The sequence below is a fragment of the Grampus griseus genome (genome assembly GCF_964374135.1).
Source record: "Grampus griseus genome assembly, chromosome: 3".
Lineage (NCBI taxonomy): Eukaryota > Metazoa > Chordata > Mammalia > Artiodactyla > Delphinidae > Grampus > Grampus griseus.
This window is the reverse complement of record NC_139019.1, coordinates 156,402,031-156,421,093: the sequence shown is the minus strand read 5'-3', so window position 1 is coordinate 156,421,093 and position 19,063 is coordinate 156,402,031. Positions and strand designations below refer to the sequence as shown.

General features: G+C 50.9%; 1 protein-coding gene across 1 annotated transcript in view; it reads right to left on the bottom strand.

The window, feature by feature from the left end:
- The window catches only part of WNT3A (Wnt family member 3A), a 47,002-nt gene that overhangs the window by 21,547 nt on the left and 6,392 nt on the right, over nt 1–19,063 (bottom strand). The window contains exon 2 of the mRNA XM_082652213.1: nt 6,253–6,494. Coding sequence (XP_082508339.1) covers nt 6,253–6,494 — 242 coding nt within the window. The remainder of the gene's footprint in view (nt 1–6,252; nt 6,495–19,063) is intronic.

Here is a 19,063-nt window from a genome sequence, read left to right as displayed (position 1 = left end):
ATCATGCACATGTACATGCATGCACACACACACTCACACACATATGCCCCCACACTCAATGTGTCACATCACCCTGTGGCCCTAACTTCTCCCACACATGTCAGTGGCCATCCCTGCAGGAGCTGATGTATAATTAACCCAGCCAGTAGCTCTGTGAAGTTGGCTGTGGCAATTATTCTCCCATTTTATAGATGGGGACGCTAGTGCTCCAGGAAGTGAGCTGACTTGCTGGTCAAGGTCACATGACATGACTCTCCTCTGCCCCTTCTTGCTCCTAGAGAATACAGACCAACCTTGAGGGGCATGACCATGACTGCCTGATGTCGGAGAGCCCCGACCCCTTGAACAAACACCACCGGGCCCCACCTGCCCTTAATGCAATGCTCAGTTGCACTCTCAGGACCTCTGCCCACAGTATGCCAGCAGTCTCAGGGCCTGGTGTGTCTTCCTCCCAGACATCTTTTGTTCTTCCTTCCTCTGCATTCTGGCTGCCAGGTCTGAGCAAGGCCATTTGTTCCTCCCATATGTACAGGCCACGTGCTGGCAAGACAGACAGGGCAGCTGGGGTGGGCCTCACAGTACTCATGGGGTGGTTGATGGATGTGATGGTAAAGGACTGAGGACAACGGGGAGCAAGATGTGATAGCGCATGATGGGATAGAGAGGGTCAGCATGGGGGATGCTACATGACACAGGAGACAAGGTGGCATTTAGAAGGAGACTGAGGGAAATGGGCAGGGAATCACACACAAGGCAGAGAAAAGAGCAATGGCAGAGGGATATGCAAAAACAAAGGTGGAGATAGACTTGTACTCAGTGTTTGGGAGGCAGCCAAGAGGCCAGTGGGGCTGGAGAGGGGCACAGGGAGGATGAAGAGGTGGAGGGAAAAGAGGCAGCAGGGCCAGAGGATTCGAGAGAGCTGGGAGCCCTGGAGGGCCCAAGTGAAGGAGGGGTGTGGTTGACACAGCTCTTTTGGCCTCAGGGACATTGGGAATGGGATTGAGCAGTTGTATAGGAGCCACTTTGATCATGCAGGGTGTCAGGGTGGCTGGGCTTGGTGGTAAATGGTTGGATTCAGGAATGACTCTGAAGGTACTGCTGATGGGACTTGCAACGGAGAGGAATCATGGGTGACTCCAAGTAACAGAAGGATGGGGCTGCCCTTTACAAGATGGGAAAGCAGGTGTGTGGAAGAGGTGGTACATGGCCTTTGCCATCCTGTCACCAATGCCCCTTGGGACTACAGGGCCCCCAGCAGATCTTTGCTGATGTGACCCACCCTACCTCTGTCCTAGTAGCCTTCCTTTGGCATCCTCTCTTCTTATGTCTTCTGTGGCCTACTCTTGCTACTGACAGCATGTTCAGCGGTGGCCCCTGGGGACCCACCTCAGGCATCAAATCTCTGTTGGCCCATTGGATGGCAGTTCCATAGGTGGCCACACCAATGAATGTCCCATCCTTAATGCTCATTTCCCAAGGTGACCTTAACATGCTATCAAGGGTGGAGTCTGTGTCCCCTACCCTAAAATCTGGGTGGGCCTTTGTAACTGCCTTGACCAACAGAATGTGGCACTGCCCAGCCTTTGAGGCTAGGTCTCAAAAGATGATACAAAGTGGCATCAGCAATATGGCAGAGTGGGGGCCTTTTTCTTGTTGTTGTTGTTATCCCAGGATATTAAGGAAATCTCTGCCAAACCACTAGCTGACTCTAAGCTAAAGAAACAGACTTCAGAGAACCACACATGACATAGAATGCAGTAATTAAAAATAGTTTAGAAAAAGCACTAAACAAACAAGCAACAACAACCCATAGTAACAGCAACAGACCCTGAAGAGGAAGAAGAATCTAATCTCCTGAGTTACCATATTATAATATTCAAAAACTCCACATTTCAACAAAAAATTACTAGGCATGCAAAGAAACAAGAAAGTATGGCCCATCCATAGGAAAAAGAAAATTAAATTAACAGAAACTATCTCTGAGGAAGCACAAATATGAACATACTAGACAATGACTCTAAATCAACTGTCCTAAATGTTCTCAGAGAGATAAAGGAAACCAGGAGAAAAATTTCTCAACAAAGAGAGACTGTCAATAAAGAGACAGAAATTATAAACAGAATCCAAATAAAATTTGTGGAGCTGAAAAGTACAATAACTGAAATGAAATGTTCACTTTAAGTTTTCAACAGAGTTGAGCAGGCAAAAGAAAGAATCAGTGAACTTGAAGATAGTTTAACTGAAATTATACGGTCTGAGGAGAAGGAAGAAAAAGCAATGAAGAAAAATGAACAGACCTGTGGGACACCATCAAATGTAGCAACAAACACATTGTGGGAGTCCCAGAAGAAGAAAATAGAGAGAAAGGAGCAGAAAGAATATATTTAAAGAAATAATGGCCAAAAGTTCCAAATTTGATTTAAAAAAAACCTCGAAGACTCAAGATACTCCCAAGAAGCTCAACAAACTTCAAGTTGGATAAACATAGAGAGCTTCACACTGAGACATTTTAATCAAACTATCAAATGGTAGAGAAAAAGAGAGAATCTTGAAAGCAGCAAGAAGGAAGTTATTCATCATGTAAAAAGGATCCTCAATAAGACTAACAGTCAATTTCTCATCAGAGACTAATAAGGCCAGAAGGCAGTGGGATGATATACTTAAAGTGATGAAAGAAAAACACTGTCAACCAAGAATTCTACACCTGGCAAAACTATCTTTCAAAAATGAAGGACTAACCTAGATGAAATGGAGAAAGTCCTAGAAACACACAAACTACCAAAACTGACCCAAGAAGAAATAGAAAATCCAAAAAGACCTATAACAAGTAAAGAGATTGAATTAGAAATGAAAAACCTCCCAGCAAAGAAGAATTTCACTAGTGAATTGTAACAAACATTTAAAGAGGAGTCAACACCAATCATTCTCAAACTCTTACAAAAAAATGGAAAAGGAGGGGACACTTCCTACCCATTCTATGAGGTCAGCATTATCCTGATACCAAAACCAGACAAAGGCACTGCAAGAAAAGAAACTACGGGCTAATATTCCTTATGAATATTGATGCAAAAGTCCTGCATATTAGAAGGATTATATACCATGACTAAGAGGGGTTTATCCCAAGAATGCAAGGGTGGTTCAATGGATGAAAATCAACCAATAATAATATGCCACATTAATAGAATGAAGGTGAAACAACGTGATCATCTTAATTGATTCAGAAAAAACATTTGATGTAATCTAACACCCTTTTCATGATACACTCAACAGATTAGGAATAGAAGGGAATTTCCTTAGCCTGATAAAGGGCAGTTATGAAAATCCCACAGCTAACATCATATGCTCAATGGTGAGAGACTGAAAGCTTTCCCCCTAAGATCAGGAAGAAGACAAGGGTGCCCACTCTCACTGCTTCTATTCAACATAGTACTGAAAGTGCTAGCCAGAGCAATTAGGCAAGAAAAAGAAATAAAAGGATTCCAAATTGGAAAGGAAGAAGCAAAAATGTTTCTATTCACAGATGACATGATCTCATATATAGAAAATCCTAAAGAATCCACACAAAACTCTTAGAACTAATGAAACAATTAAGCAAATTTGCAGAATACAGGATCAAAACACAAAAATCAATTGTACTTCTATACATAATCAGTGAACAATCTGAAAAGGAAATTAATAAAACAATATTTCATTTATAATAGCATCAAAAAGAATAAAAATGCTTAGGAATGCATTAACCAAAGATGTACAAGACTTGTTCACTAAAAACTACAAAATACTGCTGAAAAATTAAGGAAGACCTAAATAGGTGGAAGACATCCCATGTTCATGGATTAGAGGACTTAATACTGTTAAGATGGCAATACTTCTCAAAGATTCAATGCAATCTCCATAAAAAAGTGAGAGAGTGGCGTGGACAAATATACACTACCAAATGTAACACCGATAGCTAGTGGGAAGCAGCCGCATAGCACAGGGAGATCAGCTCAGTGTTTTGTGACCACCTAGAGGGGTGGGATAGGGAGGGTGGGAGGGAGGGAGACGCAAGAGGGAGGAGATATGGGGATATATGTATATGTATAGCTGATTCACTTTGTTATAAAGCAGAAACTAACACACCATTGTAAAGCAATTATACTCCAATAAAGATGTTAAAAAACAAATTCCAGCTGCCTTTTTTTCAGAAATGGAAAAACCATCCTAAAATTCATATGGAATTACAAGGGATCCCAAAAAAGCCAAAACAATCTTGTAAAACAAAAATTAAGTTGGAGGACTTATACTTCCCAACTCTAAAACATACTGTAAAACTACAGAAAACATAATAGTGTGATATTGGCAGAATGACAGGAATATCAACAAATGGAATGGAACTGAAATTCCAGAAATAAACCCAGACATCTATGGACAATTGATTTTTGACAAGAGTGCCAGGACCATTCAATGGGGGAAAGACTAGTCTTTGGAATAGATGGTGCTGAAATAACTGGTTTCCCACGTGCAAAAGAATGAAGCTGGACGCTTACCTCTCACCATATACAAAAAATAACTAAAAACAGATCAAAGACCTAAATGTAAGAAGTAAAACTGTAAAACTCTTAGAAGAAAACACAGGTGTAAATCTTAGTAACCTTAGATTAGGCAATGCTTACTTTGATATGACATCTAAATAGGTAAATTGAATCTCACCAAAATTTATAACTTCTGTGCATCAAAGGACACTGTCACAAAACTGAAAAGACAATCTATACCAGGGAGAAAATATTTGCAAATTGTATTTCTGATAAGTATCTAGTGTCTAGAATATATAAAGAACTCTGACAACTCGACAACAAAAAGACAAACAACCCAATTAAAAACTGGGCAAAGGACTTGCATAGACATTTCTCCAAAGAAGACATTCAGATGTTCAACAAGCCCATGAAAAGATGCTCAACATCATTAGCCATCAGGGATGTGCAAATAAAAATTACAATGAGACATCACTTCGCTTCCACTGGAGGGCTAAAGGAAAAAACAGACAAAGAATAACAAATATTGGCACAAGATGCGGAGAAACTGGAACCCTCATGTGCTGCTGGTGGGGATATAAAATGGTGCAGCTGCTGTGGAAAACAGTTTGGTAATTCCTCAAAACACAGAATTACTATATGACTGACAATTCCACTTCTAGGAGTATACTCAGAAGAACTGAAAACAGGTATTCAAACAGATACTTGTAAAAAGTGCTCATATCAACATTATTCACAATAGCCAAAAAAGGTTGGAAACAACCCAAGTGTCCATCAACAGATGAATGGATAAACAGAAGGTGACCCATCCATATAGTAGAATATAATTCAGCCATAAAAAGGAATAAAGTGCTGAAACATGCTACAGGTGGATACATCTTGAAAACATTTTGCTCAGTGAAAGTAGCCTTTCTCCCTCTTTCTCTCTCTTTTTCTCTCTCCCTCCTTCTCCCCCCACTTGCTGGAGGGCCTGTCCACTATATTTAAGGGAACCCAGGTCACGTGAAGAGGCTACTTGTGGGTATTCCTGCTGACCGCAGCATTGGCCACCAGATATGTAAGAGAAATGAGGACCAGCAGAGGTGCAGAGACCAGCCCTGCCTACTGCATCTGTCTACATCTGCAGATGTTGGGACATATAACACATGATTAATATTGTTTAAACTAGTAGGTTTTGTGAACGTTTGCTCTTCACCGTAAGTTAACCAATACCCAGCACTCCCAATCTTCCTCTCCTTCCCAAAATAAACCCCTGGCTCCATGACCCTGAATAACTTCTGCTGTGTGCCTCTGTGATCTCCAACCCTCTCCCTTTCTGTGTTTTTTGTTTGTTTTTATATTTTCTCTCTAAGACCTGCCTGAAGTCCTGGCTCCTGCAGGAAACCTGCAATGGTTAATCTTGTCCCCGTGGAACTACGTAATTGCTTTTGGGAAAGGGGAAGCAGGAGGAACCTCTGCGTTCTCTTACATCCTTCCCAGTGTCAGGAGCACCCTCCAGAGTGGGTGAGCATTGGAAAGGACCCACATGGGAGATGCTTACGGTAATGAGGTCTGTGCAGCACTGCCCCCTCTGCTGGAAGTGCTGTTCCCACACTTGAGCATAGGTGAGACACGGAGGCAGAGGGGAATGTAGTGGCTTGTGCCCACCCTCACTGAGGGGGAAGCTGGCTTGGACCCTGCTGCACGCACATCCCTGGGCTACCACCTCTGCCTGAAAAGCCATGACGGGTGCCACGTGTACCTTTGTCCAGCACAGGGCCAAAGATGGCCAGGCTGTTGTTGACAGTGGTGCAGTTCCACCGGCGGCCACGGAACTGGTGTTGGCACTCCTGGATGCTGATCTTGATGCCCTCTGCCACACTGGGCATGATCTCCACATAGTTCCGGCAGAAACGCAGCTGCTTGGGGACCAGGCCTGGGATGCTGGCGCAGAGGATGGGCTGCGTCCCCAGAGATGAGTACTGGGGCCCGACAGCCAGGGACCTGGGGGAGGAGGACAAAGGGGCCTGGTTAGTAAGAGGGGTGCACTGCTGGCCCATGAAACAGGAGCAGGAGCCAGGCTTGCCTTAGTGTGAACCTTCTTTGGAGGATGCACACAGGCCCTTTCCTTCCAAACGCTTGTGCATTCCAGGGCAAGGTGTGCTTCTACCGTGCAGGAAGCCTGTCCCTAACCTGTACCTGAGACTTAGCACAAGACATCATGATGTGCACGTGGATTGACAGAAAGTAAATCAAGGAAGCGGTGGAGGCCTGCCTGCTTCTCTGCGCAACTGCAGGTGTCCCCCGTTCTGTTGGGGTGGAGACAGTAGCACCCTGAAACTGTTCAGGAGCGCAGAGGAGAGAACTCGAGGATACAGTGTGATGCTGGGTCAGCACAGAGAGGAGCGGCTGGGTCTGTGGTAGGAGGGAGGAGGGCCACTTCTGGAGCAGCGGTGAGATGGGGTACAGCAGTGGCTAAATCATATGCGTGAAAATCACCGCTGAACTCATACCGGCCATGCCAGCCGGCTTTTGGCTATTTACCCAACAGATATAACAGCATATGTCCACAATAAGATGTGCTCAAGAATATTCACAGGGCTGTGATCGTCAGAGAAAAACGTGGAAACCACTCAAGTATGCATCCATAGAAGTGTGGCTGAACAGACGGTGTTTACGCTTGCAGTGGAATTCTCCTTGGAAACAGAGAGGAGTGGACAACTGATGCAAAGGGCAGGGATCTCCCTGGCAGGGCGCTGAAGAGAGGCCTGACCCAGTGTGGGTGACCACGATTCCTCTGATGGAGACCAAGGCCAGGCAACACTGTGGATGGGGACAGAAATCGGGGTAGTTTCCTCATTCATAGGGAGGACTGGCCTGACCTTAAGGCAGCATGAGAGAATGTTTCTCAGTCTGTGCTTTGCAAAATTTTTCCCACTCACCACACATGCCTATGTAATTTAAATTAAGCAAAATGACAATAAATGAGAGAAAAATTTGGCTTCTCGGTCACATCAGCTACACATGGCCTGTGGCTACCACATTGGATGGTTAGATATTTCAGTCACTGTGGAAGGTTCTACTGGACCATACTGGTCTAGGGTGAGGGAAGCGCTCTGTGTTTGATGGAGGTGTTGGTTACACATGTGTTTATGTGTCAAAACTGACTGAAATGGGGTCATTTTACTATATGTGACTACACCTTGATTTAAGAGGAAGAACCACGAGGTCCTCTTTGGGGCAGAGGGGAAAGAGCTTCTCCAATCCCATGGTGCCATGTTGTTATATCTGCCCATCCCGATGGATGACCCACAGTCCTGTCACCTGTGGATGCATCTGTCTTTGTAGTGGGTTGATGAGCTCTTGCTCGCAGAGCTCTGCTTGATTCCTCTGCGTCTCAGTGTTTCCTTCACCCCTGGGTGGGTGTTCCATGTGAATGGCTGTGCGGCCACTGCTACTCTTCAGGGCCGGCTGTGGAAGCCTGCCCCCCATCAACCGCTGATATCACAAAGGCTCTTCAGCTCTTGGAAGGGGCTATGAAGACCCTTAGGGTGGTAGGAGAAGACCAAAGCATGGGAGGCCCCACGGATCTAGGAGGGCGACTGGGAGTGGGGTGGTTCCAGGGAAACAGCATTCTGTGCCTTCTTACCTAGTCCCCAGAGATCTGTGGACTCTCTTGGCACAGAGAGGTGCAGATGCTACCCATGCTCACCCAGGCCTTTGGCCTCTGCGCTCTCTCCTCCTCAGGGAGCCGGGTCTCCTCCTCCCTGTGGGGTGTCTGGTGTGGTGTGTCCCAGGCCCAGAGTGGCCCCTCTGCCTGGCAGGACGCTTCCTGCTTATCTGGTAGCTTTCTCTGGTGGGATCCAGGTGGAAATGTCTGTTTCCCCTTCCTTTGTTTGGAGGGGAAACCAAAGCAATGGCAGCTTTATAAACGTTTCAGCTGCCCACCCCCCCCCCCGAGAGGTTCCTCTTGTTTGGCATCTCCTCTCCCCTGGGAGGGCTAAGCACCCCTGAGAAGGTGGGACAAAGGTTTCTGTGTCCCTCAGCAAGCCACACACCTGCATTAAGATGCTGACTTTCAGGAAGTCCTACTCTGAGTCTAACCCAGTTCCATTCAGCTGTGGTGAGAAACAGGATCACTGTCTCTCAGAGAAACACACCCACCCTCTGGAAATACACATCATATCCTAACATGTTTCCCTCTTCGTCTTCAGAATCTTCAGAGGCTGCCTTGCCTTAAGGCACAAAACCCACGCCCTTCAGTACCTGGAGGTGCCTCATTGGATGACCCAGAGAGAACATTTCCTCACTGCACAGTCCTGTTAGAATCTGGATCTGTCCAGCTCACTCCTCTCACACCCTGTGAGCTCCCTGCTCCTGTCACACCAGCCTCCCCGCACACTTCCTGTCTCCACCCATCTCAGCTGATGTGGGGCTTTGTCCCATGCATCTCCATGGCCACACGGAGTCCCTGGTGTCCCCCACAGTCCCCCTGCCCTTCTGTGTGAGGGCCACCCTCTACGCCTCGCCTCGGCAGCATTTATGTAGTTCTGTATTCAGTTAGCTGGTTGGGAGAGGGCAACTGCTCCTTGAAGTCTTGAACACAGGGTTTCCATGTATGGTATCCTCTCATCTCGTGCCCTCCTGACCACCATTTCTGGGCAACCATGCAGCCCTTGTCCTCTGCTTGCTCTCCCTTCCTGATCAAGTGCATCTCTCAAGAATTAAAACCTGTCTTTCCCCAGGGACTGTCCATGACACCTTGCAGTCAGGTGTTCAAGTGAAGCTGAGCCTTCTTTTAATGAGTGGCCAGCCCTAGAGTCCCCGTTCCTGGGGAAGGCCCGAAGCCTCCAGACCAGACTCCTGGCCTCCTGGGTCCCTCCCACATCCATGCTCCAATAGCTGACCCCCCTCCCTGGGCACACTCCCCATCCTGTCCATCCTCATGACTCGATGAGCCAAAGACCAGCCATGACCTCGTGCCAGATATCACGGACGTCCCCATGCCACTGCCTGAGTCCATATTCCCGAGTGGCATTCAACTGTGGGGCTGGCTCATTCCCTTGCTTGTTCCTTCACTACCTGCAGAGCCTACTGGGTGCTTGGCGCCCGGCCAGGCCTGACCCTCCCCAGCTCTCTCTCACACCCACCCCACAGTCTGGGACCCCAAGGTTTTCAGAAAGGCCAGCCCTCTGCTTTCACCCAGCTGTGAGGTCTTTCCTCTCTAGGAAGTATTTTGTGATCTGAGCCTCGCTCTCCTGCACCCTGTCCTGCACAGATGGCTCTGAGCGGAGACCACAGGGGCTGCTCTGCTGCTTCTCTGGGACCCCTGGGCTGCCCTAGGTGCTTAGCTTCCTGATGGACAGGCTGAATGCACGGATGGGAGGGTGGGAGGGAAGCTGGCCCTTGGACTGAGAGGCGGCATGCAGGCCAAGGTCAGCAGTCTGCTCTTGGAGGCACCCAGTGGGCAGGGTGGAGAAGATGGGCCAGCTCTGCCCACTCCAGGCTGAGGTCAGATGTCCAGGACGGGTTGGTGGTGGGCAGCGGGGGAGGTAGGCCGTGTCTAACTTGCGTGCCCGCTGCCACTCTCAGCCCATGCTTTCGTGGAGAACCTCCCACCTGTAAATCAGAGGGCAAAACTCCCTGGGCCCCAGTCCTCCTCCAGAACATCATCACCTCCACTTCCTACCCAACTTGCTCCAGCCAGTTTCTACACCCTTCCACCCACTGAGACATCCCATCCCGGCCCCAGTGACCACGCTGCCTATATCGGCGCGTGTGGCTGGCCTCCGACTGCCCTTGGCTGAGGTCGGCTATCTGTTTCCACCATGTGGTACCCCTCCCGGTGACCCTGAATTTCCCCGCCTCCCACCTTTGCCCAGCATTATTCCCCCACGCCACTCAGCATGAACAGGATGTGACGTGGAACTGGCAGCACAAGAGTTTGGGATGACATCTTCTGTAAAGAGTGGAGAGGCTCATGCGGAAGGGTCACGGGAACTGAGTAGCCTTGTGAAGACAGCAGGTAGGACACAGGGCAGGAGCTGGATTGGGGGAGAATCAGGACTCTGGCTCAGGATCCTTCGGCAGCTCCTATGGCACCTCCCATAGCTCAGAGTCCATCTCTGGCTAGCCTGGTTGGTCACTCACCAGGCTCCTTCTGTCTCAGGCCAAGAAAGGGCTGCTGTGGCCAGTCCTGGAGGCCTCGATGGAGTGCCAGGCCAGAGACGTGACTTTGGGGGCCAGGCTAGTGGTCTTCAACCTATGTGCCCTGGAGCACACAGGAGCCCCAGCAGAGGTGACTCAGAGGCTGGCAGGTGAGGTGGGGCTGGAACCAACTGTCCCAGTTTGCCTGGGACTAGGGGTTTCCATTTGGAAGCAGGGATGAGCTGTCACTCCGGGCGAGGCTGCCCTGACAGGCTGTGGCTCTTCCACTCTGTGAGCCAGGGTACTTCACATCTATCTGTGCCGCATTTTGATGCTCCACGTGGGATGTGATTTGTAAACAAATGTTGAACTCTAGTTAACGATGAGCCAGCCAAAGTGTTCAGGGAAAGAGTGGATTGAGGGCACATAAACCATGAGATGAACAGGTGGGTGGATAGAGGGATGCTTAGGTATGGATACACTGGGTCAGGTAAAATATGAGTTGTGGGTACACAGATGTTCTCCGTCGATGTCCTGCATCTTTTCTGGATGTTTGAACATTTCCTGATGGAACATTAGGGTAAGGTTTGACCTTCATGGCTCTGGTCATGGAGCCTTTCTGAAGGGGCTGGCTCCTGAGGTTCATGGGGGTTCTCTCCTTCTTCTCTTCTGTTGCTGGCAGCCTGGCTCGAACTGGAGAAGGGACGAAGAGGGTCCGTCAGAAGGCAAATCCACTCAGTTGATTTCTTTTTACTGGCTGAATGTACTCGGAGACTCAGAACAAGTGGAAAAAGAAGGGGTCACTCAATTCAGACAGAAAGAGAAAGAAGACTCAGTCTCTCTCGGTCCTCACCATTCCCGAGGTGCTGGTCCCTCTGCCAGACGCCAGAGGCCAGGACCCATTCTGAGTGGGGGTTGAGTTGCGCATCCCCAGAACCCCACCACCACCCACAGAAAGCATAGAGCCTGCCCCCACCTCGGCCCCTCCCCACCTCCCTTCACGCCGTCGCGCCGCAGCTCCAGGGAAAGCAGAGTGGGACTTTCAAGTTCACAGCTTCTCCCCAGGCTCATTCCGAGGTTGGGGTGCTGAGTCGGCTCCCCTACCCCTGTCTCCTCCCAGACCTCCTCCCAGTCAGGCCCTGTATGACCACCTCCGAGAGCACGGCCAGAGTACTGACAGCCAGCTCCCAGCCCAGATGCCACTCCAGCTGTTCTGGCCTCCACCAAGCCTGACTGGATCCCTCTCCCACCCCCTCGGGACCTGGCGGCCCCTTTAGTTCCTTGAATTATTTCCAGAAAGTTTCCTCTGTTCCAGAGCTGGGCAACCAAGAGGATCTGGGTGATGCAGATCCTGCCCAAGGAGGGCAGAAAGTTGTGGGGGGGGTCCTGTCAGACACAGGAGGGTCCAGTGTGTGGGAGAAAGTGGGCAGGGAAGGGTCAAGGGGGCCCAACTCAGGTCACTGAATCTTGCTGGGCCTTGAAGGATAAATTGGTTCATAAAAAGTGCATATTAAAGATCCAAACTGTGTGTACTGACCTTATTGTGGTAATCATTTTGCAATATATACATCACTATTACATGTAAATACATCAAATAATTATGTTGTACACCTTAACCTTACACAATGTTATATGTCAATTATATCTCCATAAAGCTGGAAAAAATTCCAAACTGGACATATGTTATCTCCTTACCACCCCCAGGATTCCAATTTCTAATCTGAGAAGAAGGTAGCTGCCCCCAGTCAATTAACACTTGGAAAACCAAGATCTGTAACTCCTTCCTCCCATGCCCTTCCAGGAGGAAGTGGAGGGTGCACTGGCCTGGGGCTGGGGGCTGGACAGGATGTTGGGGAGCATCCAGGACTCTGGGCCCCAGACCCCAGGGATAACCACGTACTGTCCTGTCTAAGGGTCTCGCCAGGGACCAGAGACAGCCTAGTGGGAGAGGAATGCTGTAAACTGGAAAGTGCTGCAACTACAGGGCACCACCATCTTGGTGTTCTACGCCTCCCCAGGTTCTCAGAGCGCATAAAATGCAACGACACCAAATGCGACCTGGGCTCCCGAGTCAGATCCTGGGACAGAGAAAGGGCATCCGTGGAGAGACTGGTGAAGTCAGCCTGTGTCTGGCTGTGCACTAGCGTGGTCTCCATTCTGATACTTATGTAAGATGTGACCACTAGGGGAAGTGGGTTTGGCCGGCACAAACTCTCTGCACTACAGTCGAGTCATCATCCCAGACCAGGTGGAGAAGAAAGAAACAGTTACAAGAAAGCAAGCAGACTGACATAGGGTTACAACAGGGAACAAGCTTGTGATTCAGGGCTGTGTGTTTCTTTACCGAGCCTACATGATGGGCCGAGAGCTCAATGGCATTTTGTAATCTCTGAACAAACTGTCATCTGAGACGAAAGTATCTGCTTTCTCCTGGTGATAGCATCTCAGAAGCCACAAATGCTGCTGCAGTTGTCACCTCCATTCATAATTGAAGGTGAGTTCAACTGCTGTTACTGGTGGGTACAAATAAAGATGTCATTTTCTTGTCCCAGGGGCCTGGCATCCAGAGGGGGACATCTAAGGAGCATTTGGGAGGGGACGTGGTTTGTGGGGGTGGGACAGAGGGCGGCTATGCACCCCTGGAAGGAGGTGGCTGCTCTCCTGTTCTCCCACCCCCCAGGCCCAGATTCTGATATGGCATGAAGAGTGCCCACCTTCCTGTCCAGAACTCTTAACGTAGACAGATCACACTTGCTATGTCTGCAGGACCTGCAGTGGACAGCAGACATAAATCAGGGCCACCACGCTGAGTTAATCTATCCACACGCATGCTTTCAAAGCAGAGCCTCCAGCTGGTAGCAGAAGTTGGAGACATCAGCAGCGTCTGAAGCTGGTGCTGGCTCTGAGATGAAAGGGCTGTGTTCTAGGACCAGAAAGTGGCCTCGAGGAGCTGAGAACCACCCTCGGCAGATAGCCGCAAGTACATGGGGACTGCAAGGACCAGAATCTGACAGCTGGGTGAGGTTGGGAGCACATTCTGCCCCAGACTGGTCAACACTTTGATTTTGGCCTCTAGAGACCCTGAACAGGGAACCCAGACAAGCTGCGCAGACTTCCGACCTGCAGAGCCGTGAACTCTGTGAATGCACAGGGAATGTTTGAAGCCATAACTCTGGTCATTTGTCATGCAGTGAAGACTGAATATTCCCCATCTCCCTCCTCTGCTCATGCTGGCTCTTTTCTCTCATCCTCCAAGCTGCTCAGGCCAGAAGGCACTGAACCTCGCAAGGAGGTAGCCCCTCCATGTGTAGCCCAAGGGTCTGCCACCTTCAAGGGCTGGTTACCACAGCCTTTAGACAGCTCTTCCCTCCCTCCCCCTCCTCTGCTTGTGTCCCCAGCACCACCCCTCCTCAGGGACCAGTGCCTCTCTCTTGGAGGCTGGTTACTTCCTCCTTCAAAGCCCCAGGCATCACTTCTGCCACCACCTGCCATTAGCCACTGCCTAGCTACTTAACTGGCCTACCTGCTCCATCATCATCACCTGTGTGGTCCTGGCTCTGGCCCTGCCCACTATATGACTCTCTCCAACCTACACAACCTGGTAGGTGGAACCCCGGGGAATCTCTTGGACCAAGAATCTGGGGCTAGAGGAAGACACCTGACCAACGTCAACGAGTTAACATGGCAGGATGGGGTTTTGGCAGGTTGGCTTCCCAAGGCTCCCCCTTTCTAATATGCTATTATGCTCTTAAGATGTATTAAATACCAGTACACACAAGATAACATTTATGAGCAATTATCTTGGTCAGTGTGGGCCACCACAGCAAAGAGTAGATAGGATGGCTGAAACAACACTCATTCATTTCTCACGGCCCTGGAGGCTGGAAGTCTGAGATGAGGGTGCAGGCATGGTGGGGTTCTGGCGAAGGGTTCCTGGTTCACAGATGGCCCCCTTCTCGCTGTGTCCTCACATAGCAGAGAACTCTAGTGTCTTCTCTTCTTTTTTTTTTTTTGCGGTACACGGGCCTCTCACTGTTGTGGCCTCTCCCGTTGCGGAGCACAGGCTCCAGACGCGCAGGCTCAGCGGCCATGGCTCACGGGCCCAGCCGCTCCGCGGCATGTGGGATCTTCCCAGACCGAGGCACGAACCTGTGTCCCCTGCATCGGCAGGCGGACTCTCAACCACTGCGCCACCAGGGAAGCCCTCTTCTCTTCTTTTAAGGACACTATTTCCATCGTGGGGACTCCACCTTCATCACCTCATCTAACCCTAATCCCCTCCCAAAGGCCTCACCTCCTAACACCATCACATTGGGTGTCAGGGGTTCAACATATAAATCTGGGGGAACGTGAACATGACAGAGAGTAAGATAAACATCATATTAATAAACAAATCCCACACAGACACCATTAAACCCAAAGACACAGAACACTATCGGTCTCCCTGATTCAATATGACCCTGTTTCCAACACAGAACAATCACTGAAGGGCGATGTGTGTGGTGGCCCCAATCTGTCCCCTGGCTGGTCAACTTTGCCTGTTACTTTGGACCCTTTGCACCTTGGTTTCCCCAGCTATCATGCCAGGTAGCTGGGTGACAGGTGGGTCCTCTTAAGGTGGCCCCTGGGCAGGCAACAGGTGCACCACAGAACCTGTCAGAAATGCAAGTTCCAAGGCAGTGCCCCCCCAGACCTGCTGGATCAGAAACTCGGGGCTAGTGCCCTGTTTTGTTTTTTTTGCAGTACGCGGGCCTCTCACTGCTGTGGCCTCTCCCGCTGCGGAGCACAGGCTCCGGACATGCAGGCTCAGCGGCCACAGCTCACGGGCCCAGCCACTCCGCGGCACGTGGGATCCTCCTGGACTGGGGCACGAACCTGCGTCCCCTGCAGCGGCAGGCGGACTCTCAACCACTGCGCCACCAGGGAAGCCCTAGTGCCCTGTTTTGACAGGCCCTTCGGGGGTTCTGATGCTTGCTGGTGTTTGAAAACCACCAATTCTGGGATCACTGAAGGTAAGCCCAGCTTTGAGTCCTGGGACTTTGAGTCCAAGGAGCCTCCCAAGGCTTCAAGTCCAAACCCTTTGGTCTGGCAGTCAAGGTTTTCCTTTGGTTTCTGCTTCTGAATCCCAAGGCTTCCAGAAACTTCCAGTGCTGCTCTTTGAGAACACGAGGTCTGTTATAGAGGCAGGGGAGAGCGCACTCAGCCAGGCTCAGGACGTGAGCCCCCGCCCTCCACAGCCCCGTCTGTCTGCATGGGGCTGCCCACTTGCTTCCCTTCAGTCCAGTGTCCCAGAGCCAGCAATAAGCAGGGGCCGGACCCCACATCTCTCTTCCAGAGGTGGTGAAGATCCTAGAAAGAGCAAGGTGGTGACAGACGAAGGAAGCAGCAATGGTGAACATTCCAGAAGTGTTGTGGTGGGAAGGGGGATGTTGAGGCAGGGAATGGACTGCCCGTTTCCAAACCCTGAGGAGGCAAAGTCATGGTCTTCTGTCCAGTGTTGCTAAGAGGGGTTCTCTGGAGGGGTAACAAGCGTGGACCAGGCCTCATTGAGCTCTCACCTGGGTGTCTGGGGCTTCAGGTTAATTTTCCAATCTCCCCCTCAGCCTCTCACATGCTTGACAGGTGTGCAAACTGGGGACCAGATGGAGATGGAAGGGGCCTGACTTAGGGCCACTCACAGGAGGGGTGGTGGTGCTCAGGTGAGCGCTGGGGGTGGGAACCCCATAATCAGTCACCCCTCCTTTACCCTCGGGCCCATGTATTGGGTCACCGTGAGGTCCTGACCTTGCCTTGGGATCACCATGCATCTCTTCCTCCTCACGGCCATCGCCAATGCAGGATGTTCTACCGACAATGACCTCAGGGGTCGCTGGCCCTGCCCTAATGGGCGAAAGCTGCGTCCTGTGGCCTCAGGGAAAGCCAGGCAGGAGGGGGCTGTGCTGCCCTTCCCTTGGGGTGGTGGGCCTGGGGGCCTGGGAACCACAGGGCCATGAAGGCCCTGCCCAGTCTGCGGGCAGAGGCCAAGAGGCCAGCCTGCCCTCACTGCACCCATTTCCTTCACCCTGCACTTGGCCACCACAGTTCACCCTACGAGGAATTTGTTCCATTTCCCTTGTTGCTGCCAACCCTGAAGTGCAGGCTGGCAACCAGGAAACACCCACACCCTCACCTTCAGCTGCCCCCTGGCTGGGAGCTAGAATTTTAAATGCTCAACTGGATGTCACATCGGATGTCCCGAAGGCCCCTAAAAACCAGATTGTCCCAAACTGAATGCACCCTTCCCTGCGCAGATATGGGAGGACCCCCCCACCTCCTCTGAGCCCTGAGCCTTTACCCCAAATTCCAACTCTGGAGAGATCCTCCTTGCAGGGCCATCCACACAGCAGAAAGGGCCAATGGTCAGGCAAGCAGATTGCAGCACGCTCACACCACAGGCCTGAGTAACTGCTAGCACCATGGCTGAGAAGGCCCCACAAATGCAAAATGTTTAATGGGAGATGGTACGCCTTAGAAAACAGACCACGATCTTCTCTGCACCCTGTTATTATGATCATGAGAAATGTGTGAATGAAATAAGAACCTGAAGTGAGGAAAATACCTGTATTAAGTTGGTAAGATGATGAACTTTTTTTTTCCAGGTTTTTGTGAATGCTATTGTTGGTTAATTTTTTAGTACTAATTTTTTTCTCGGTGGGGGTACTATTTTCAACCCAAAGCAACCACGTGTGCAGTTTGCAAAGTGGCTCCTAGACTCTGGTTCCAGCCTGTGGCTGGGGCCACGTGAGCCACGGCTGCCTCTTGAAAGTACTAATGGTTTTTCTCCCTCCTGCCTGGTTTGCTCCTGTTGAGGACTGCGCTGTTGCACTGTTGAAAGGCCAGGCGCCTTGCCAGGCAGTCTTACTCAAGATAGAGCAAAGACGCTGGCTGTGACATGCAGGGGAAGGAGGCCACTCAGGACCCAGCCTGGGCCAGCTTTGCCCCAACCTGAGCTGGCGGCCTTCACTCAAGCGGATTTTACCGTAAATGTGCCGTGAAACCAGAGGACAGAAGGCTCTTCTTGTGGACAGAGGCTGGGGGCAAAGGCAGGACCTGGAGCAGGCCCCCTCTCTGCCTGCCCCTGCCTGGCTCCTCTGAGGGTGGATCCTCAACCGGAGAGGCTAAGTGCCTGTGCACCGTTACCTGGCAGATCTTAACGGAGTCATAGGCTCTTAGTTTTCTTGAGTCCTGGTTTGATTTCTTTTTGCAAGATCAGCAAACACAGGGTACCTGTGCACTGTGGGCACAGCTCTGCCCTTGCCTGTGGCTGTGCGCATTTTGGTGGGAGAGCTGGGACTTCACAGCAATTCTCAAAGAGAGGGGGATTCTGGGGACAGGACAGCTTGGCTGGGCCTGGAGGGCAGGATGTGGTCACCAGCTGTATTATTCACTGAATTAACTGTTTTTGCCCTTCCTTCCTGGGCCTCAGTTTCTCCGTCTGTCCAAGGAGGTGCTGGACCACATTCTATCAGAGGCTCCTGGAGGGGAAGTGAGCAATGGGCATGGCAGTTTCATTCACACCTTGGCGGGGCTGGGGCACATTCTGTCCACACGTCATCCGGGGCCACCTCTCCAGGAAGTGCTCTGTGCTCCCAGCCCTGCTAGCCGCCCTCTCTGGACCCTGCTGAAGCTTGCCACTGCTCATGCACAACCTCCCATGTCTGAGCCAGGAGGGGCCGCTCCCAGAGAGCAAGGCCACATCTTCTCTTGTCCTTCGAAGGCACAGATCTCTGCTCAGTCCTCATCTGGGGGCCCCTGTTCTGCACTCTGCCTGCAGGGCCTCTGCTGAGGAGGACCCCGGCTGGTCTCATGGGTCTTCCCCTTGGTGACACATGAGGATTCTAGAGTGCCTGTCCTGTTCCAAATTGCTGTTTTCTAAGGTCAGGGCCTCTCCACAGCTGGACCAGGTTGCTGTCCTGAGACCAGAGGCCCTGAGTGTGGGGCTGGTTGCCCTGTGGGTTGATGGCTACCCAGCTTGATGGGTAGGCTCTGTCCTTTCTGGACGGAGCTGTCCAGGAGGCTTACAGGACCCAGACTCCCCCAAGGGTGCTCACCTGCCCCAGAGCCCTCCAGCTTCTGCCTTCTCTTTCTACCCACTATGGCGTCTCCGAGAAAAGCCCACATGCCTCCATGCTCTCTCTCTCTCCTGCCTGGAAGACCCCTCCCCAGGAGCTGGAACACCTTTGGCGATAGGAGGGCCCATGGGGAGGGGTCCCAGGACCTGGGTCCCTGGTGTTGGGGGCCATCTCTTCCCAGCCCCTGGGCTGCATGGCCCTGCCTGCAGCCCTCCCAGCACCCCCTCCTGCCCCAGCGGGCCGAGCCGGGATTACTGACACATACTTTGCGCAAGTCCCAGCAGGCGGGCAGAGGCTCCCGTGCCCGCGGCCATG